The sequence below is a fragment of the Helianthus annuus genome, chromosome 3 (assembly GCF_002127325.2).
Source record: "Helianthus annuus cultivar XRQ/B chromosome 3, HanXRQr2.0-SUNRISE, whole genome shotgun sequence".
In the NCBI taxonomy this organism is placed as follows: Eukaryota; Viridiplantae; Streptophyta; class Magnoliopsida; order Asterales; family Asteraceae; genus Helianthus; species Helianthus annuus.
This window is the reverse complement of record NC_035435.2, coordinates 32,357,878-32,372,543: the sequence shown is the minus strand read 5'-3', so window position 1 is coordinate 32,372,543 and position 14,666 is coordinate 32,357,878. Positions and strand designations below refer to the sequence as shown.

Sequence of the window (14,666 nt, the reverse complement as noted above, 5' to 3'; positions counted from 1 at the left end):
GACCATAAAAAGTATCGGTTTTGAACAGAAGGTGTGGAAAATCAGATTTCCAAGCTGAATATGGCAAGAACTCCTCGTCCTGAGCTCTGATACCAATTGTAGGATCGATCTCGACCTGAATGAGTCGTTCGGAAGAGCTCTCGTACGTTTCAGAGGCGGAATACTAAGAAACGCACTAGAAAACAACTTGATTTACACCTTAAACCTCTTTTCTATTAAAATGACAGTGATTACAGTACGAGGAAATACCGGCAGCACCTCGGTATCAGTTTTTCGAATCGTTACAAATGAACTCGTTTGAACGATATTTATACTAACAGATCCTGTCCGTTTGAACATGCTCAAACGGACGCTTCACTCAAACGATCACCACTCAAACGGTCAAGATCAAACGGAAGGGCTTCAAGTAGAAGCCTCTTCAAACGGCTAGATATCCTTCAAACGGCCAGGCTTTCAATTCTCTTGATTTCTTGCCCAATCTGATCTGCAACGAACCCGAGACTCGACATAAGACGAAGACGACAGATGACTGCACCAACACAATTTTTCCCCCAGTGTAAAATTACACTCATGCCGGCAGCTTCCTGGGACTCCCTCATTGGTCCATTTAATTTACGATTTTATCCCTGAATTAAAATTATGATTTCGCCCTCAGTTAAAAATTACGTTTTTCCAGGCATTTTAGTTTTTTTAGCAAAACTATTAAGGTTTTTTGTTTTAATTGGTTTACTCGATTTATTTATTTATTTTTTTTTCGTGTCAAGGAGCCGCCTAACACTCGCTCATTAGTCCTGAAAAATTACAGTTTTGCTTTGAGCCCAAAATTACGGTCTTATCATCGTTTTTGTTTTTTTTTTTCCTACCAAAATATAGTAATCTTTTTTTAATTGATTGAGAATTATACGACAATCGCCCCGCAACGCGGGCGGGGCAACACCTAGTTATATACATCTATGTTAATTCATAACATGTTAAGGAATGATTGTTCTAACAAACTTTGATTTTTTGTAATTTTCTACAAAGGTAAATGACTTTAGTTTTTTTATTAGTTTATGTTTATGTTTTTTTCGGATTTGATGGTTGTTCGTAATTGGTACTTGGCATGTTGTTTGATGGTTATATTCGGTTCCTCAGGGTTTTTTTACTCCTCCACTTTTAAAGACGTGTCGGCATAAATTCGACTTTGTTTACATTTTACGTCACATGAATCATTTGGTGTTAGAAATTCATGTTTTCGTTTATGTGTTTTTGGTTTTGGCCATTGTTCAATTGCTACATAGCATGGTTTTATGCCTCAAGCCCCGCAACAACATGATTTTAAGCCCCCACACGACAACCAGGGGGAGGGGGATTAAGACGAGTTAACAAAGAATCCATATAAGTGTATTATGTGATATTAGATATTAGACTAACTAAGTTAAAACCCCATTTATTACACGGGTTGAATAAATGTAATTTTATATATTAAATAATAAAAAGTTATATCTTTATTAAACTCGTATATTGTACGGGTTAAATAAATGTAATTTTATATATCAAATAATAAAAAAAGTTATATCTTTAAAAACCATGTGTATTACACAGATTAAATAAATGTAATTTTGTATACTAAATACTAAAAATGTCGTATCATTAAAAAACCCGTGTATAATTAATATTTAATATAAATTTATTATTTATATATTTAATATAAGATAAGTAGAAAAGAGAGGTATTTGTTTTAAAAAATATTTAAATTAACATTTAGATTTGAGAATAATATTCTATTAAAATACTAGTATTAAGCCCCTGCGTTGCAGCGGTTGTCGTAAAACTGTGTCAAGTAGTATCAATGCTATACCATTATCAGCGATCACCAACACCAGAAAACTCGTAAAAACAAAATAAATAAAAACGAAAAAAAATAAAGCCGAGCAAAAAACAAACGTAAAATATTTGAATTGCGTATGCTCGTTGCAGATAAATTAAATTGAAACGTAAAACATAGAAAAAATAACTAAGTTAATCCAGGACCCGTGTGTTGCGACGAACGTATCAAACGGAGAAACATAGATGTGTTTTGACGGGCCAAACGGGAAAAATATACGAAAAATGTTGAGCCCTACACTCACGTTGCGGTGCGTTAACTCACAAAATTTAGATGAAACGAAAAGCTTGGGAATGATGAAAAGTATGGTGGAACAAAATTGAAAATTAAAAAGAGTTGGGGTTAAATTGGAAAAGATGAAAAGCTTTAGATTAATAAGTAAAAAAAACGAAGGGTCTAAATTGCAAAAGTATAAAAGTTTTGGGTAATATTATTAATAAGTGAAAAAAACAAAGGGTCAAGTATATTAATAATTTATTAGATATTAGATTTAGATATTTATAATATTATTAATTGGATTTATTAATATTAAAATAAAGATAAGGATAAAGATAAAGATAAGTGATTTTTATATATATTGGTTATTAGTATTAAAAGAAATATATTAATTAAATAAATAAATAAAATTTATGTGGTTGAAGGAAAGAATAACATGTGGCATTATTTGTAGTCTTTTATTAATATTTAGATGATAAGATTTAATATTAATTTATTATTTATTAGTTAATATAAGATATGTATATATTTGAGCATAACTTCAATGAATGATATGTGTCTAAAAATCGGTTTCTTTTATTATAGCAAATAGATAGATTGTAGTAAAACAATAAAAGATCATTTATTTATGTATCAAACATAAATTGAATATGTATTAAGATTTAACAAGGATACGTATTTTAATTTTAATTTTATAAACATATAAGAGTGATTGGAAAAAAAATAGTAAAAGATATAATCTAACATCTAATCTAACTACTATAATAAAAGAAACCAAATTTTGGACACATGTCATTCATTGAAGATATCCTCAAATTTATATTGATCTTATATTAACTAAATAAATAATAAATTAATATTAAATCTTATCATCCTTTAATAAAATATTATCCTGAAATCTAAATTGTTAATTTAATATATTTTTAAAACAAATACATCTCTTTCCTACTTATCTTATATTAAATATATAAATAATAAATTAATATTAAATGTTATCCTAATTTATTAAAAATATAACTTTTTTTATTATTTGGTATACAAAATTATATTTATTCAACTCGTGCAAAATGCAGGGTTTTGAAAAATATAACTTTTTTATTATTTACTATACAAAGTTACATTTATATAATCCGTGTAATACACGAAGTTTTTAAAGATATAACTTTTTATCATTTGCTATGTAAAATTAGATTTATTCAACACGTGTAATACACGGGGTTTTTAAGATATGATTTTTTTTTATTATTTGGTAGATTTTTCAACCTGACTATACACGAGATTTTTAAATATACGATGTTTTTAGTACTTAATATACAAAATTACATTTATTTAATATGTGTAATACACATGGTTTTTAAAGATATAACTTTTTTTAGATCTATTCAATACGTGTAACATACGAGATTTTTAAGGATGTAATTTTTTTTATATTTGGTTGATTTATTCAACCCGATTATACACGGGGTTTTTAAAGATACGACGTTTTTAGTATTTAGTATACAAAATTATATTTATTTAATCTGTGTAATACACATGGTTTTTAAAGATACGACGTTTTTAGTATTTAGTATACAAAATTACATTTATTTAACCCGTACAATACACATGTTTTTAAAGATATAACTTTTTTTGTTATTTGATATATATATAAAATTACATTTATTTAACCTGTACAATATACGGGTTCATAAAGATATAACTTTTTATTATTTAATATATAAAATTATATTTATTCAACCCGTGTAATACACGGGGTTCTAACCTAGTTATAAAATATACGAAAAGAGTTTACAAGTTCGACTCGTTGGGATTTCCAAGTAGTTATCTAGTTTAAATTTTATATTCAGCCAAGGTTGACTACATCAGTCTAGTTAAAGCACTATCCTCCACGGCAAATATCTAAATTCTAATAGTCAAATATAGCATATAGGTTTGTAATCTATTAAGTCAAAGCATTATCCTCCACGGCAAATATCTAAATTCTAAGGCTATGGGGTGTGGGATGGAGTCACTAGGGGTTTTATCAGGACATGGCGCAGCGTTATGTAGGTTCTACGTCAGCCAGGGGGCTTTATCACGCATTTCCTTAACTTGCAGAATGTGGGATAAAGCCTCATATTAAATAAAATTAAAAAAAAAAAGATTTGATCGGATGAAATCAGGTGGGCCCCACCTGAACACATGCTTCTTCCTCGTTACCGTGGTGAATCTAGGGCCGTTCAAATCACTCAACGCTCGTCGCTCGCTCAACGCTCGTTCAGAAATTGCTCGGAAAATGCTCGTTCGATTTGACGCTCGGTTGTAAACGAGCCGCTCTACTCGGTTCGGTTTGTAAACGAGTTAAGCATGAGCAAAGCTCCGCTCCGCTCGGTTCGGATCGAATTATTATTTTTAATTAGTATATATATACAAATACATATACACATACATATATAAACATGTATATACACATATATATACACAAATATGAAATATACATATATACACACACACACCTATATATACACACATTACACATACATATATACTTCAATATAAATTAAATTTATAGTTTTATATATACCACTCTATTAGATTTGGTCCACTATGTACAAATTTACAGCTATATCTATACGTACTAGCACAATCACGCCAATAAAAAAAATTAATATCAAGTCTAAAAGTTAAACCCTAAACCCATAAACCACAGTCTGCTCATCGTCTTAATGTTTCATGTCGTTACCCTAAGTCGACCGTCTCCTGATCTCAACGTCATTGTTCGTGCAATATGATCATTGCCTCATCGGCCACAACATTCGTATTCATAAGAAAAATATTATTCTATGAAATGTGCTTGTTTTTAAAGACATAAAACTTGAGACCCAACATTGTCACTATCTCTCTCAGCAAATTTAAAACAGGCGACATGGTTGTCCAAATCGCTCGAACATCGCTCGGAATATTTACTGCTCGGAAAATGCTTGCTTGATTTGGGGCTCGGTTTTAAATGAGTTGCTCTGCTCTGTTCGGTTTGTAAACGAGCCAAGCATGAGCAAATGTCCGCTCGGTTCGCCTCGGCTCGGCTCGTGAACAGCCCTAGGTGAATCCCCTTCAATGGCGCCCCTCCTTGAAGACGGCGATGTGGTTGGTGGCGCCCTCCAGACGCTATGGGAGGTGAGGTGGTCGTTGTGACGGCTCCACACCCTCCGGCCTAATAGTCAAATATATCATATAGGTTTGTAACCTATTAAACTACGAGTTCATTTATTTATTTATATATATATATTTTAAACCGGTATAAAGTATTTAGACCACTTAAATAACAAATAAAAAAATAATCTTTATGGACATGTTAATTGTAGACCACTTAAATAATTGATAAAAAATAATCATTATGGACATGCTAATTGTATTTTGTTAATAACCCAATATGATGAACCTCATACACGAGAAATCAATAAATGTTACAGTCTTCAAAAAAGAATTCAATTCAGAAGATTAGTTCAATGGATGACAGACTCTTTTAGACTACAAACCTCATATTTGTTACACATACAAATGATACGAGATAAATCTCTTACCTTGCAATGATTCTAATCTGTAACAATAGGTTACAGTGTTGATATATATGTTTATTGTGTGTTATGGGGCTATGAGATAAAAGTTTCAGTTTCAATTTCAAACACTAGTTAATTGGCTTGTTTATAAGAAATAGGCATCTAATTATTTATGAAATCAAATGGTTATGTAGAAAACTAGGATATCAACAACAAATAAGCGATAACACATAACATAGTGACAAAAGTTTATTATTAACCCAAACCAAAAAATTGCCAACTAGTATAGATTATCAGTTGATCTATTACAATACAAACCAACAAAGGATACAAAAATACAAGATGATCTCACACACGGGATCAACAAGATGAACAAACCCTAATAGATCTACAAGATGATACAGAGAGAACAAGTGTGATAAGATTTGATCTTAAAACCCTAATTCTTGTTATATACCAGCATCATAGCCACTTTACACTTTCATTTGATTATTATTTACAAACTCAGTCCCATTATCACTTCTAAATATCTTAATCTTCCTTCTAAACTGAGTTAGAGTTAATTCATAAAAACTACTCAGGTTCTCAAATACTTCCCTTTTACTTTTAAGAAGATAACACCACACAGTTCTAGGAAAATCATCAACAATAGTAAAAAAAAAAATACTTATATCCCTTATAACTAGATACTATATAAGGACCCCACAAATCTAAGTGAACAAGATCACCTGCATCTTTAGCTTTATGCTCACTAAGTGGAAAATGGACTCTGACATGTTTAGCTTTATGAAAAATTTCACAAGCACCAAGTTCAATAGAGTTAATTTCATGATTTCCTTTTAAAACAACCAGAACTTGATTAGATGGGTGACCTCACCTATTGTTCCACACATTAGACTTCAAAAAACAAATTTCACAACGACCAAGTTCAATAGAGTTTATTTCAAGACTTCCTTTTAAAACAAACAGAAACCTGATCAGATGGGTGACCTCACTTACTGTGCCACATATTAGACTTCAAAAAACTATTATAACACATATTCACAGAATTACCTTTCTTTCCAATAACATACAGCCCATTATCCTGATTACCAGTCACCAGGATTTTCTTTGATTTCAAATCCTATAACACACAATTATTTTCATTAAACACAACAATGATCTTATTATCCTTAGCCACTTTAAAAACAGACAATAAATTCACACTGTAATCAGGAACATAAAAGACATCTTCCAAGATAACATTGTTTACTAACTTTAACTTTCCAATTTTTAACACCTTAACACTTGTTCCATTTGGATGACTAACTTTTAAATCAAATTCAGACACATCAACACAATTAAACATGTTTTTATCAGTTTTAACCATATGTTGATTAGCACCAGAGTCAACAATCCAGTTGTATTCATACCCAAAATTAATAGAACCAGAACAACAGATAAAACTATTAACAAAATTACACATATTTGAGGACTCACCTCTCACATTAGACTTTTACTGCTCAGTTCCAGACTTATCACCAACAAGACTTAACAACTTAGAGATCTGCTCAGAAGTAAAAGGCAAAGAAGCACCAATATAACTAGATGACCCTACTATCATGTTGGACTTATTACTATTAGAGACATTTGACTTAACAAACTGTCCTCATGGTCTTCTTCTAACACCAGGAGGATATCCAGTTATTTCAAAACATCTATCAACAGTATGTCCTATCATATTACAATGAGAACACTTTAAGTTAGGATTAGGACCTCTAGAAACTTTTCTCCTAGGATCAAAAGTTTGATTTGACTTAGACACAAATGAGACATTCTGACCTTTTGATCCACTACTAGCAATTCTATGTGATTCTTCCCTAGAAATTATTGAGAAAGCAACTTTAACAGAAGGGAATGGTTCTCATGTTAACAAATTTGTTCTTACAGGCTGATAAACATTATCAAGACCCATGAGAAACTGCATTAATTTGATTAAGGTTACGAAATCACTATAGTCTTTAGCAGCCTGACAAGAACAGGAAGGCAGATGAACCATAGCATCAAACTGCTTCCACATTGTTATCAGCTTATTATAATATTCAACAACAATACTACCATTTTGTGAAATACACTTTATCTTTTTATAGATATCATAAACAACATAACCATCCACCTTATCAAAAGACTCTTTAAAATTAGACCAGACTTCATAGGAAGTTTTGAAAAAACTTGCCCTAAAAACAACTCCTCAGATATAGAATTCAACAACCAAGTTAAAACAACTGAGTTACAACTATCCCATTGACTGGCCAACACATTATCATCTTTGGATTTTTCACACCTACCATCAATAACTCCATATCTATTTTTAGCTTCTAAAGCAAGTCTCATAGCATTAGACCAAACAGAATAATTTTCATTTCCTTTTAGTTTTATACTAACAATAGTTAATGCACTAGATTCACTAGGATGTAAATATAATGGATCACCAATATCAAGTTTACTAATAAGAGTTGCAGAAGAACTAGTATCACCCATGTTATCACAACTAAGAATCAATCAACAATTAACAACTAATCACTAACAAACAGTCAATACAAATACCAATAAAAAACAGGAACCTAGGGCAAGTCTGTGTCAAGGGCCAGATTCCAGGTTCGTCACTCAAATGGTGTATGGATAAGTCTTAACACAAAGCCACAACCTATATGACAGACACAAGACAACCAATATGCAGAACCAACAAGATACACAACACAATGCACAAATAGCGCCAAGACTCAATAAACCACCGGTCCAAACTACCCCGACAACAGTAATGCCTAGACACAACAGATGTGGTGAAAAAACAAAAACATTAAGGGATGGAACAATCTTACAAACACGTTTAACTCTCTCCTTTAAGCAGATATGAAGCGTAACCTTCTAGGATTACAAAGTTCAGATCAGATGAAACACTAATAAAATCTGGTCAGTTTGCTTTGTAATCTTCAAGGATTACAAAGACCAACATAGATCTTCTCACCAGCTATAAAGAACTCGAACACCCAACAAAACCTAGACTAGGGTTTCCAGATCCCTAATTCAGCACGAATCCCAATAATTTTCCGATCTACTCCACAAGGTTTCTTAAGCGCAGAAACCATCATAACCTAAAAACAATCATAAAACAGAGATAATACCAGCGGAAAACAAAGATCGAGAGCTTTGAGCTTTGATACCATGTTGAAAACTACGATATCAACAACAAATAAGCGAGAACACGGAATTTCGTGACAAAACTTTATTGTTAAACCAAACCAAAAAATACCCAACCAGTACCCTTGATCTTACTGAATGTAAGACCCGATGAACGATACAACTGTCCAGATCAACTCAACTGATACAGATTATCTGTTGATCTATAACAATACAAACTAACAAAGGATACAGAAATACAAGATGATCTCACACACGAGATCAACAAGATGAACAAACACTAACAGATCTAACAAGATGATACAGAGAGAACAAGTGTGATAAGATCTAATCTCAAAACTCTAATTCTTGTTATATACTAACATCATAGCCACTTTACACTTTGCACCCCAACACTTCTAGTAAATACACCGGCAACCTTTAATATTTCACTTAAGCCCTTCATGTATACAACCTGTTATAAACACACTTAAAACAAACTTATAACAATATGTAACAGCATATAAATGATATAATAATTCATTTTTCTAACAGGTTCCAAAATAAATTTTATTATGTAGTGGTCATGATTCATTAAAGCAAATTTGTATCACAATATTTTGAAATTATCGATGACATTTATTTTGGAAAACAATAGTCTGTCCATGTGTTTCTATGACATTTTCAATTTAGGGCTTTGCTTCTTGTTATGTAATTATCAATGAAGACGTACCTATGTGTCTAGAATTATTCGTGTAAGTGTGACATAAGACGTAGTGGAGATGGAGAGGATTTTCACTCTCAAGGAGAGAAGAGGAGATGTACATGGTGAACGGTAGTTACTCAATATGATTTTTTTTAAAGTGCTTCAAAATAGCTCGAAATACAGTTTGCGAATTCAGAAAGGATCAAAAGACGACGACAATGATGGCACATGATGTCGGTGGTGTTAATGACAGAGAAGACAACTGTAGGTTGGGTGGGGCAACTTAGGGTATACGGAGTGGATGCGGTTTCATGCGGTAAACTTACTAACTTAGTTTACCAATTGGGAACACCACCGCCAACATAAGTTAACCACTCAAAGGTTTACCAATTCGGTGATGGGTTGTCGAAGCGGTGAAGGGAGGGAAGGAGAGAGAGGGGGTGTGTGTGGTGGGTTCATGCCATCTCAATCAACCACACATTTTTTCTTTTTTTTAAATAGTTTACCAATTCATAAAGTGTCTAACCATTGCCAACACTTTTAAGCATAGTTTACCACTTTGACATGGCACACTCTCATCGGTTGATTTTGAAGTTTACCACTTTCAAATGTCTAACCACTCCCTACACCCTTACGGTGTTAAGATGTTAGTAACATTTAAAAATAAAATAAAATAAAAAGAAAGAACCTTTTATACATCAACATGTTAAAACTTTATAAGCATTCAGTAAAGGTTGGATACACATTATTAGAAACGACATGTCACTTAACAAAGTCGTCTCGTTTTGATCGTTTAATACATTGAGCGTTAATTGTTATATTTTAAATAGAAATAGAAATAGAAATGGATATGAAATGCATTAATAATTTATGATTTTTTTAACAAAGATGTATTATATAAAAAAAAGAGTTAATTGCTCGGATGGTCCCTGTGGTTTCAAGTTTTTTCACGTTTAGTCCCCACCTTTTGAAAATAGCAGGTATGCTCCCTATGGTTTATCATTTTGTTACTCGGATAGTCCCTGAGTAAATGTCAGTTAGTTTGAAAATAGCATGTATGCTCCCTATGGTTTGTCATTTTGTTACTCGGATAGTCCCTAGAGTAAATGTTGGGGGACTATCCGAGTAACAAAATGACAAACCATAGGGAGCATACATGCTATTTTCAAAAGGTGGGGACTAAACGTGAAAAAACGTGAAACCACAGGGACCATCCGAGCAATTAACTCTAAAAAAAAGTTAAAACTTCGGATAATCCTAGATGAAGTTTCTATTTTAAATGGATAATGGATAATGTTTTAGTACTGTATAAGACTTTTCGTGTACGTGTCGATAACCTATTCAATCCAATTAGGCCCCGTATTTTGACTTCCACAAATTTTGAGTTTTTGAGACGTTAGCATGACTAAATATCCAACGACAAAATCCACGTCATCCTTGTTGTACCAAACTTCAAACATTATCCGAACATTTAAATTGAAATAATTATATATATAGTCTGTACAAACTACAAAGGACGTAACTACTTGATTCTATTTCTAAATTTCTAAACTATTTAAAAGTCAAATCCATTCTTTATAAAATCCAGAATAATTAAATCTAGGTTTGCATTTCGACATGAAATGCTGTATTTCGCGTTACATGAGTCGAAGCTGCTTCGAGCCCATGTAACATCTTAATGACATCTACCGTATCATCAAGATAATATTTAGCCATACTTGGTTTCTGTCCTACGGTACAAGCAAATACTTCAGCGATCCCGCTCCCAACGGAACTCGAGATTTTCTCGAACATGTCTTCATCTGATTGGTCGTCACCAATGCACAACACGAAATCGGGTGGTCTTCCGTTGCTTTGCATAGTTGTGACGAGTCGGTCCACCACGACCCCTTTACTCACCCCCTGTAATTAACATATACCATTTGGAGGATTCGTTGGCCGTTTAAAAAAAAACCATAACTACAAAAATTATATTATTTTTATATTTGACCCGTTCGATCCGGTTATAAGTTTATAACTAAATGGGTCGAAATGCACACCTAACTGTATAAGCGGCTAAAATGTTATACGTTAAAAGCATTTTAGTTTTTTTTACCTGTGGGTTAACCTCGACGATTTGTTGACCGCGTTTGACTATCACGGGCTCATTAGCAAGCACGCTCTCAAGATGATCTAACAACTCTTTAGCCTGCCACGTGCCAAAGTCGGGATCGGCTTCTGCATGATGCCATACTAACGCGCTTTCTTTTGGCTCGATGAAAGAACCGTCCGTCGCCTCGGTGTAATGCTCCATCACCGGCAATGCCACCTTCTTCCAGCCTACATCGACCGTCGCCGCACAAGATTCCCAACCCGAGTCCCCATTCCATCTACATTTCAAGAAAAATATATCAGGAAACCATAAACCAAAACTAGAACAAAATGAAAGAGGTTACCTAGTGAAGCAACCATGTTCCGCTGACAAACCTAGTTTTTTACATGAATCGAACCACGGGCCTAACGAATCCTTCCCTCGGCCGCTCACGATAAAAACGACGTTTTTTGGATCGTTTGACAGGTTGTTCAATATCGAGATAACTTCTTTACTAGGCGTTTTATCAACCAAACCGCGTGGCATCACAGTACCATCATAATCGAGCAATATTAATCGACTATTCGTCTTGTTATAAGACGACACAATGTGTTCAACCGATAACTTCCTAAAGTTGGGACCGAGAGCCACCACACGAAAATTTAATCCAAACCCGACACCCCAACACCGTTTGTGAAAATGCTCCTTACACGCCCTCTCGAGATCTTGATCGAAACTTTTAGCCCAATAAGCCACGTCGTGAGAACTAACGTATTTATAATGTTTCTCGTGTCGCATTTCCTTCTCCCTTTCGGGCATTGTGATTGCTAAATACATAGCCTCGGTGACCGACTCTATATTCCACGGGTTGACACGTATCGCACCACTTAACGAAGGTGAACACCCGATGAACTCCGAAACTATAATAACACTCTTTTTTGCTTTCCGGGCTTCTTCGGGTTTATTCATGAGCAACACTTCATCCAAATCGCGGTTACTTTGTCGCGATACAGTGTACTTATACGGCACCAAATTCATCCCATCCCGAACCGCATTCACAACCACACATTCGGCTATCGAATAGTACGCAACCTTGTCGTGTGTTGAAACGGGCCCGGTGACAAACACAATGGGTTCATACCCATTTTTCGCAAACTTACGGTTAACCTCGCTAGCCACGGTTTGCATCTCGCTTTCGACCTCTAAAACGTCTTGACCCCTGCTCCGAGCCGGGTTCAAGATCTGGACCAAAACCACCAAACCCCTCAAAACCGGATACTCATCCAAAAGCTTCCCAAACGCTTGGAACTTCAAACTAACCCCTTTAAACATATCCATATCATCAACACCTAAAACCACCTTTTTCCCTTCGTACCGCCGCGATAGTTCCCGAACTTTCGCGGCGGTTTCTGACGACGACTTAACCGACTCAATCTGACCCATATCGATCCCGACTGGTAAAATCTTAATACTGACCGTACGACCGTAATATTCCAACCCAATGTACCCCCTTTTCGACTTGTAATCCAACCCCAACATCCGACTACAACACGACAAAAAATGTCGTGCGTAATCAAACGTGTGGAACCCGATCAAATCACAATTCAACAACGCGCGAAGCACCTCGTCGCGTACGGGCAACGTTCGATAAATCTCGGACGACGGAAACGGACTATGCAAAAAAAACCCGACCCGGATCCGATGAAACCGTTTTCTCAAAAAAGTGGGCATAACCATCAAATGATAATCATGTATCCAAACATAATCCTCATCCGGGTTGATCACTTCCATCACTTTATCCGCAAATATCTTATTCGCGCTAACGTACGCCTTCCACAGAGCCCGGTCGAACCGGACTCCTTGTTTCCGGGTCACGGGTAACATGTAATGAAACAAAGGCCATAAATAATGTTTACAAAACCCATGGTAAAATTTGTTTAAAACATCCAACGGTAAAAAAGTGGGGACACAGTTAAACTTATCCAGTAACATTTGACCCACTTCTTCTTGATCCGAAAGATTAATTTCAACGGGTAAAGATCCGACGTACACGCACTCTGTTTCGGGTCGTAACCCGGATTTTAACTGCAAGACGAGTGAATCCGGGTCGGATTCAAAGACCCATTTGTCGGTATCCGGGTCAAGCTGGGCTTTGACCGGTAATTGATTGGAAACGATGATCCGGCGACCGGAGTTGTGGCAATTGGAGTGGTGGATTTCGGGTTGGTCGAAATCTGAGATGATACCGGGTACGGTCATGATTCGGGGGATGCGGGGGCGGTCGATTACGCAGGAATAATCGTCAAGATTGAGGAGATTGAAAGAGGAGATTGAGGACATTTGAATTGAGTGGGGATTATTGAGGGGGTATAGTGGGTGTTGCAGAGGTGTAATTGATGGGGAATTGAAGAGAATTTTATGGAAATTGGGGGTGGAGAAGAAGGTGGTGGTGATGGAGAGAGGATAAGAACGAAGAAGTAGAGAGACCGACTTTAGTTGGCTAAATCAATGAAAAGCTATAAATAGAAATCATAATTTTTTTTATTATTATTTTGGTGGTATTATTATTTTATTGTTATTATTATATTGGTGTATTTGAAAATTAAAACGTTTATATTTTAAAAGAAGACATACAAAGTCATGAGACTTAATATTTTAATATTTTGTCAGACAAAATGAAGATTAAATCTTAGAAACAGCGATTAGAAGACTGAAATAAACGATAATCTTCACTTTTTAACTCTTTTTTTATATATTGGTTTTTGTGGTTTTTTTTAACGGCAAAAAACGACGTGCCAATTATTGTGACATTTGACGTTGTGCCCAAGATCGACTACTCAACCGCCGTCAGTCCCTTGGCTCTCGCCAGATGCGTGGAAACACGATCTCCACCCGCTCGAAGGCATAACAGTGGAATAATCGGTAAAACATCGCCTCTCATCCAAGTCGAACCGGCGTTGCCTGTATTCGCTCTTCACCTGGATGCCGCAGAAAATGGTGAGGTGAGTGGAAATTGAATCTGAGTTACAAGTAACACCAATTCTTTCCCCAACCATTCAACCACTACCTCATTGGCATTGGTTTTCGTGGTTATTACTGTGGAATTAACAC

The 14,666-nt window shown here is 34.8% G+C and overlaps 1 protein-coding gene across 1 annotated transcript; it reads right to left on the bottom strand.

Moving 5' to 3' along the window:
• Positions 1–10,943: 10,943 nt before the first annotated feature.
• Positions 10,944–14,058, bottom strand: LOC110929887 (probable alpha,alpha-trehalose-phosphate synthase [UDP-forming] 11). Its single transcript, XM_022173074.2, has 3 exons — positions 11,920–14,058; positions 11,580–11,853; positions 10,944–11,386 (listed from the first exon to the last, which is right to left on the bottom strand). Exons 1-3 carry the CDS (start codon positions 13,893–13,895, stop codon positions 11,084–11,086), a joined length of 2,553 nt encoding a protein of 850 aa, XP_022028766.1. The 5' UTR covers positions 13,896–14,058; the 3' UTR covers positions 10,944–11,083.
• Between the last annotated feature and the right edge of the window lie 608 nt (positions 14,059–14,666).

Bases quoted from the DNA above. Each gene is read 5' to 3' on its own strand.
- LOC110929887 (XM_022173074.2), bottom strand. From the start codon at position 13,895: ATGTCCTCAATCTCCTCTTTCAATCTCCTCAATCTTGACGATTATTCC. The intron at 11,854-11,919 runs GTAACCTCTTTC...CTTGAAATGTAG, and splicing joins GAACATGGTTGCTTCACTAG to ATGGAATGGGGACTCGGGTT. The intron at 11,387-11,579 runs GTAAAAAAAACT...TGTTAATTACAG, and splicing joins TCGTCGAGGTTAACCCACAG to GGGGTGAGTAAAGGGGTCGT.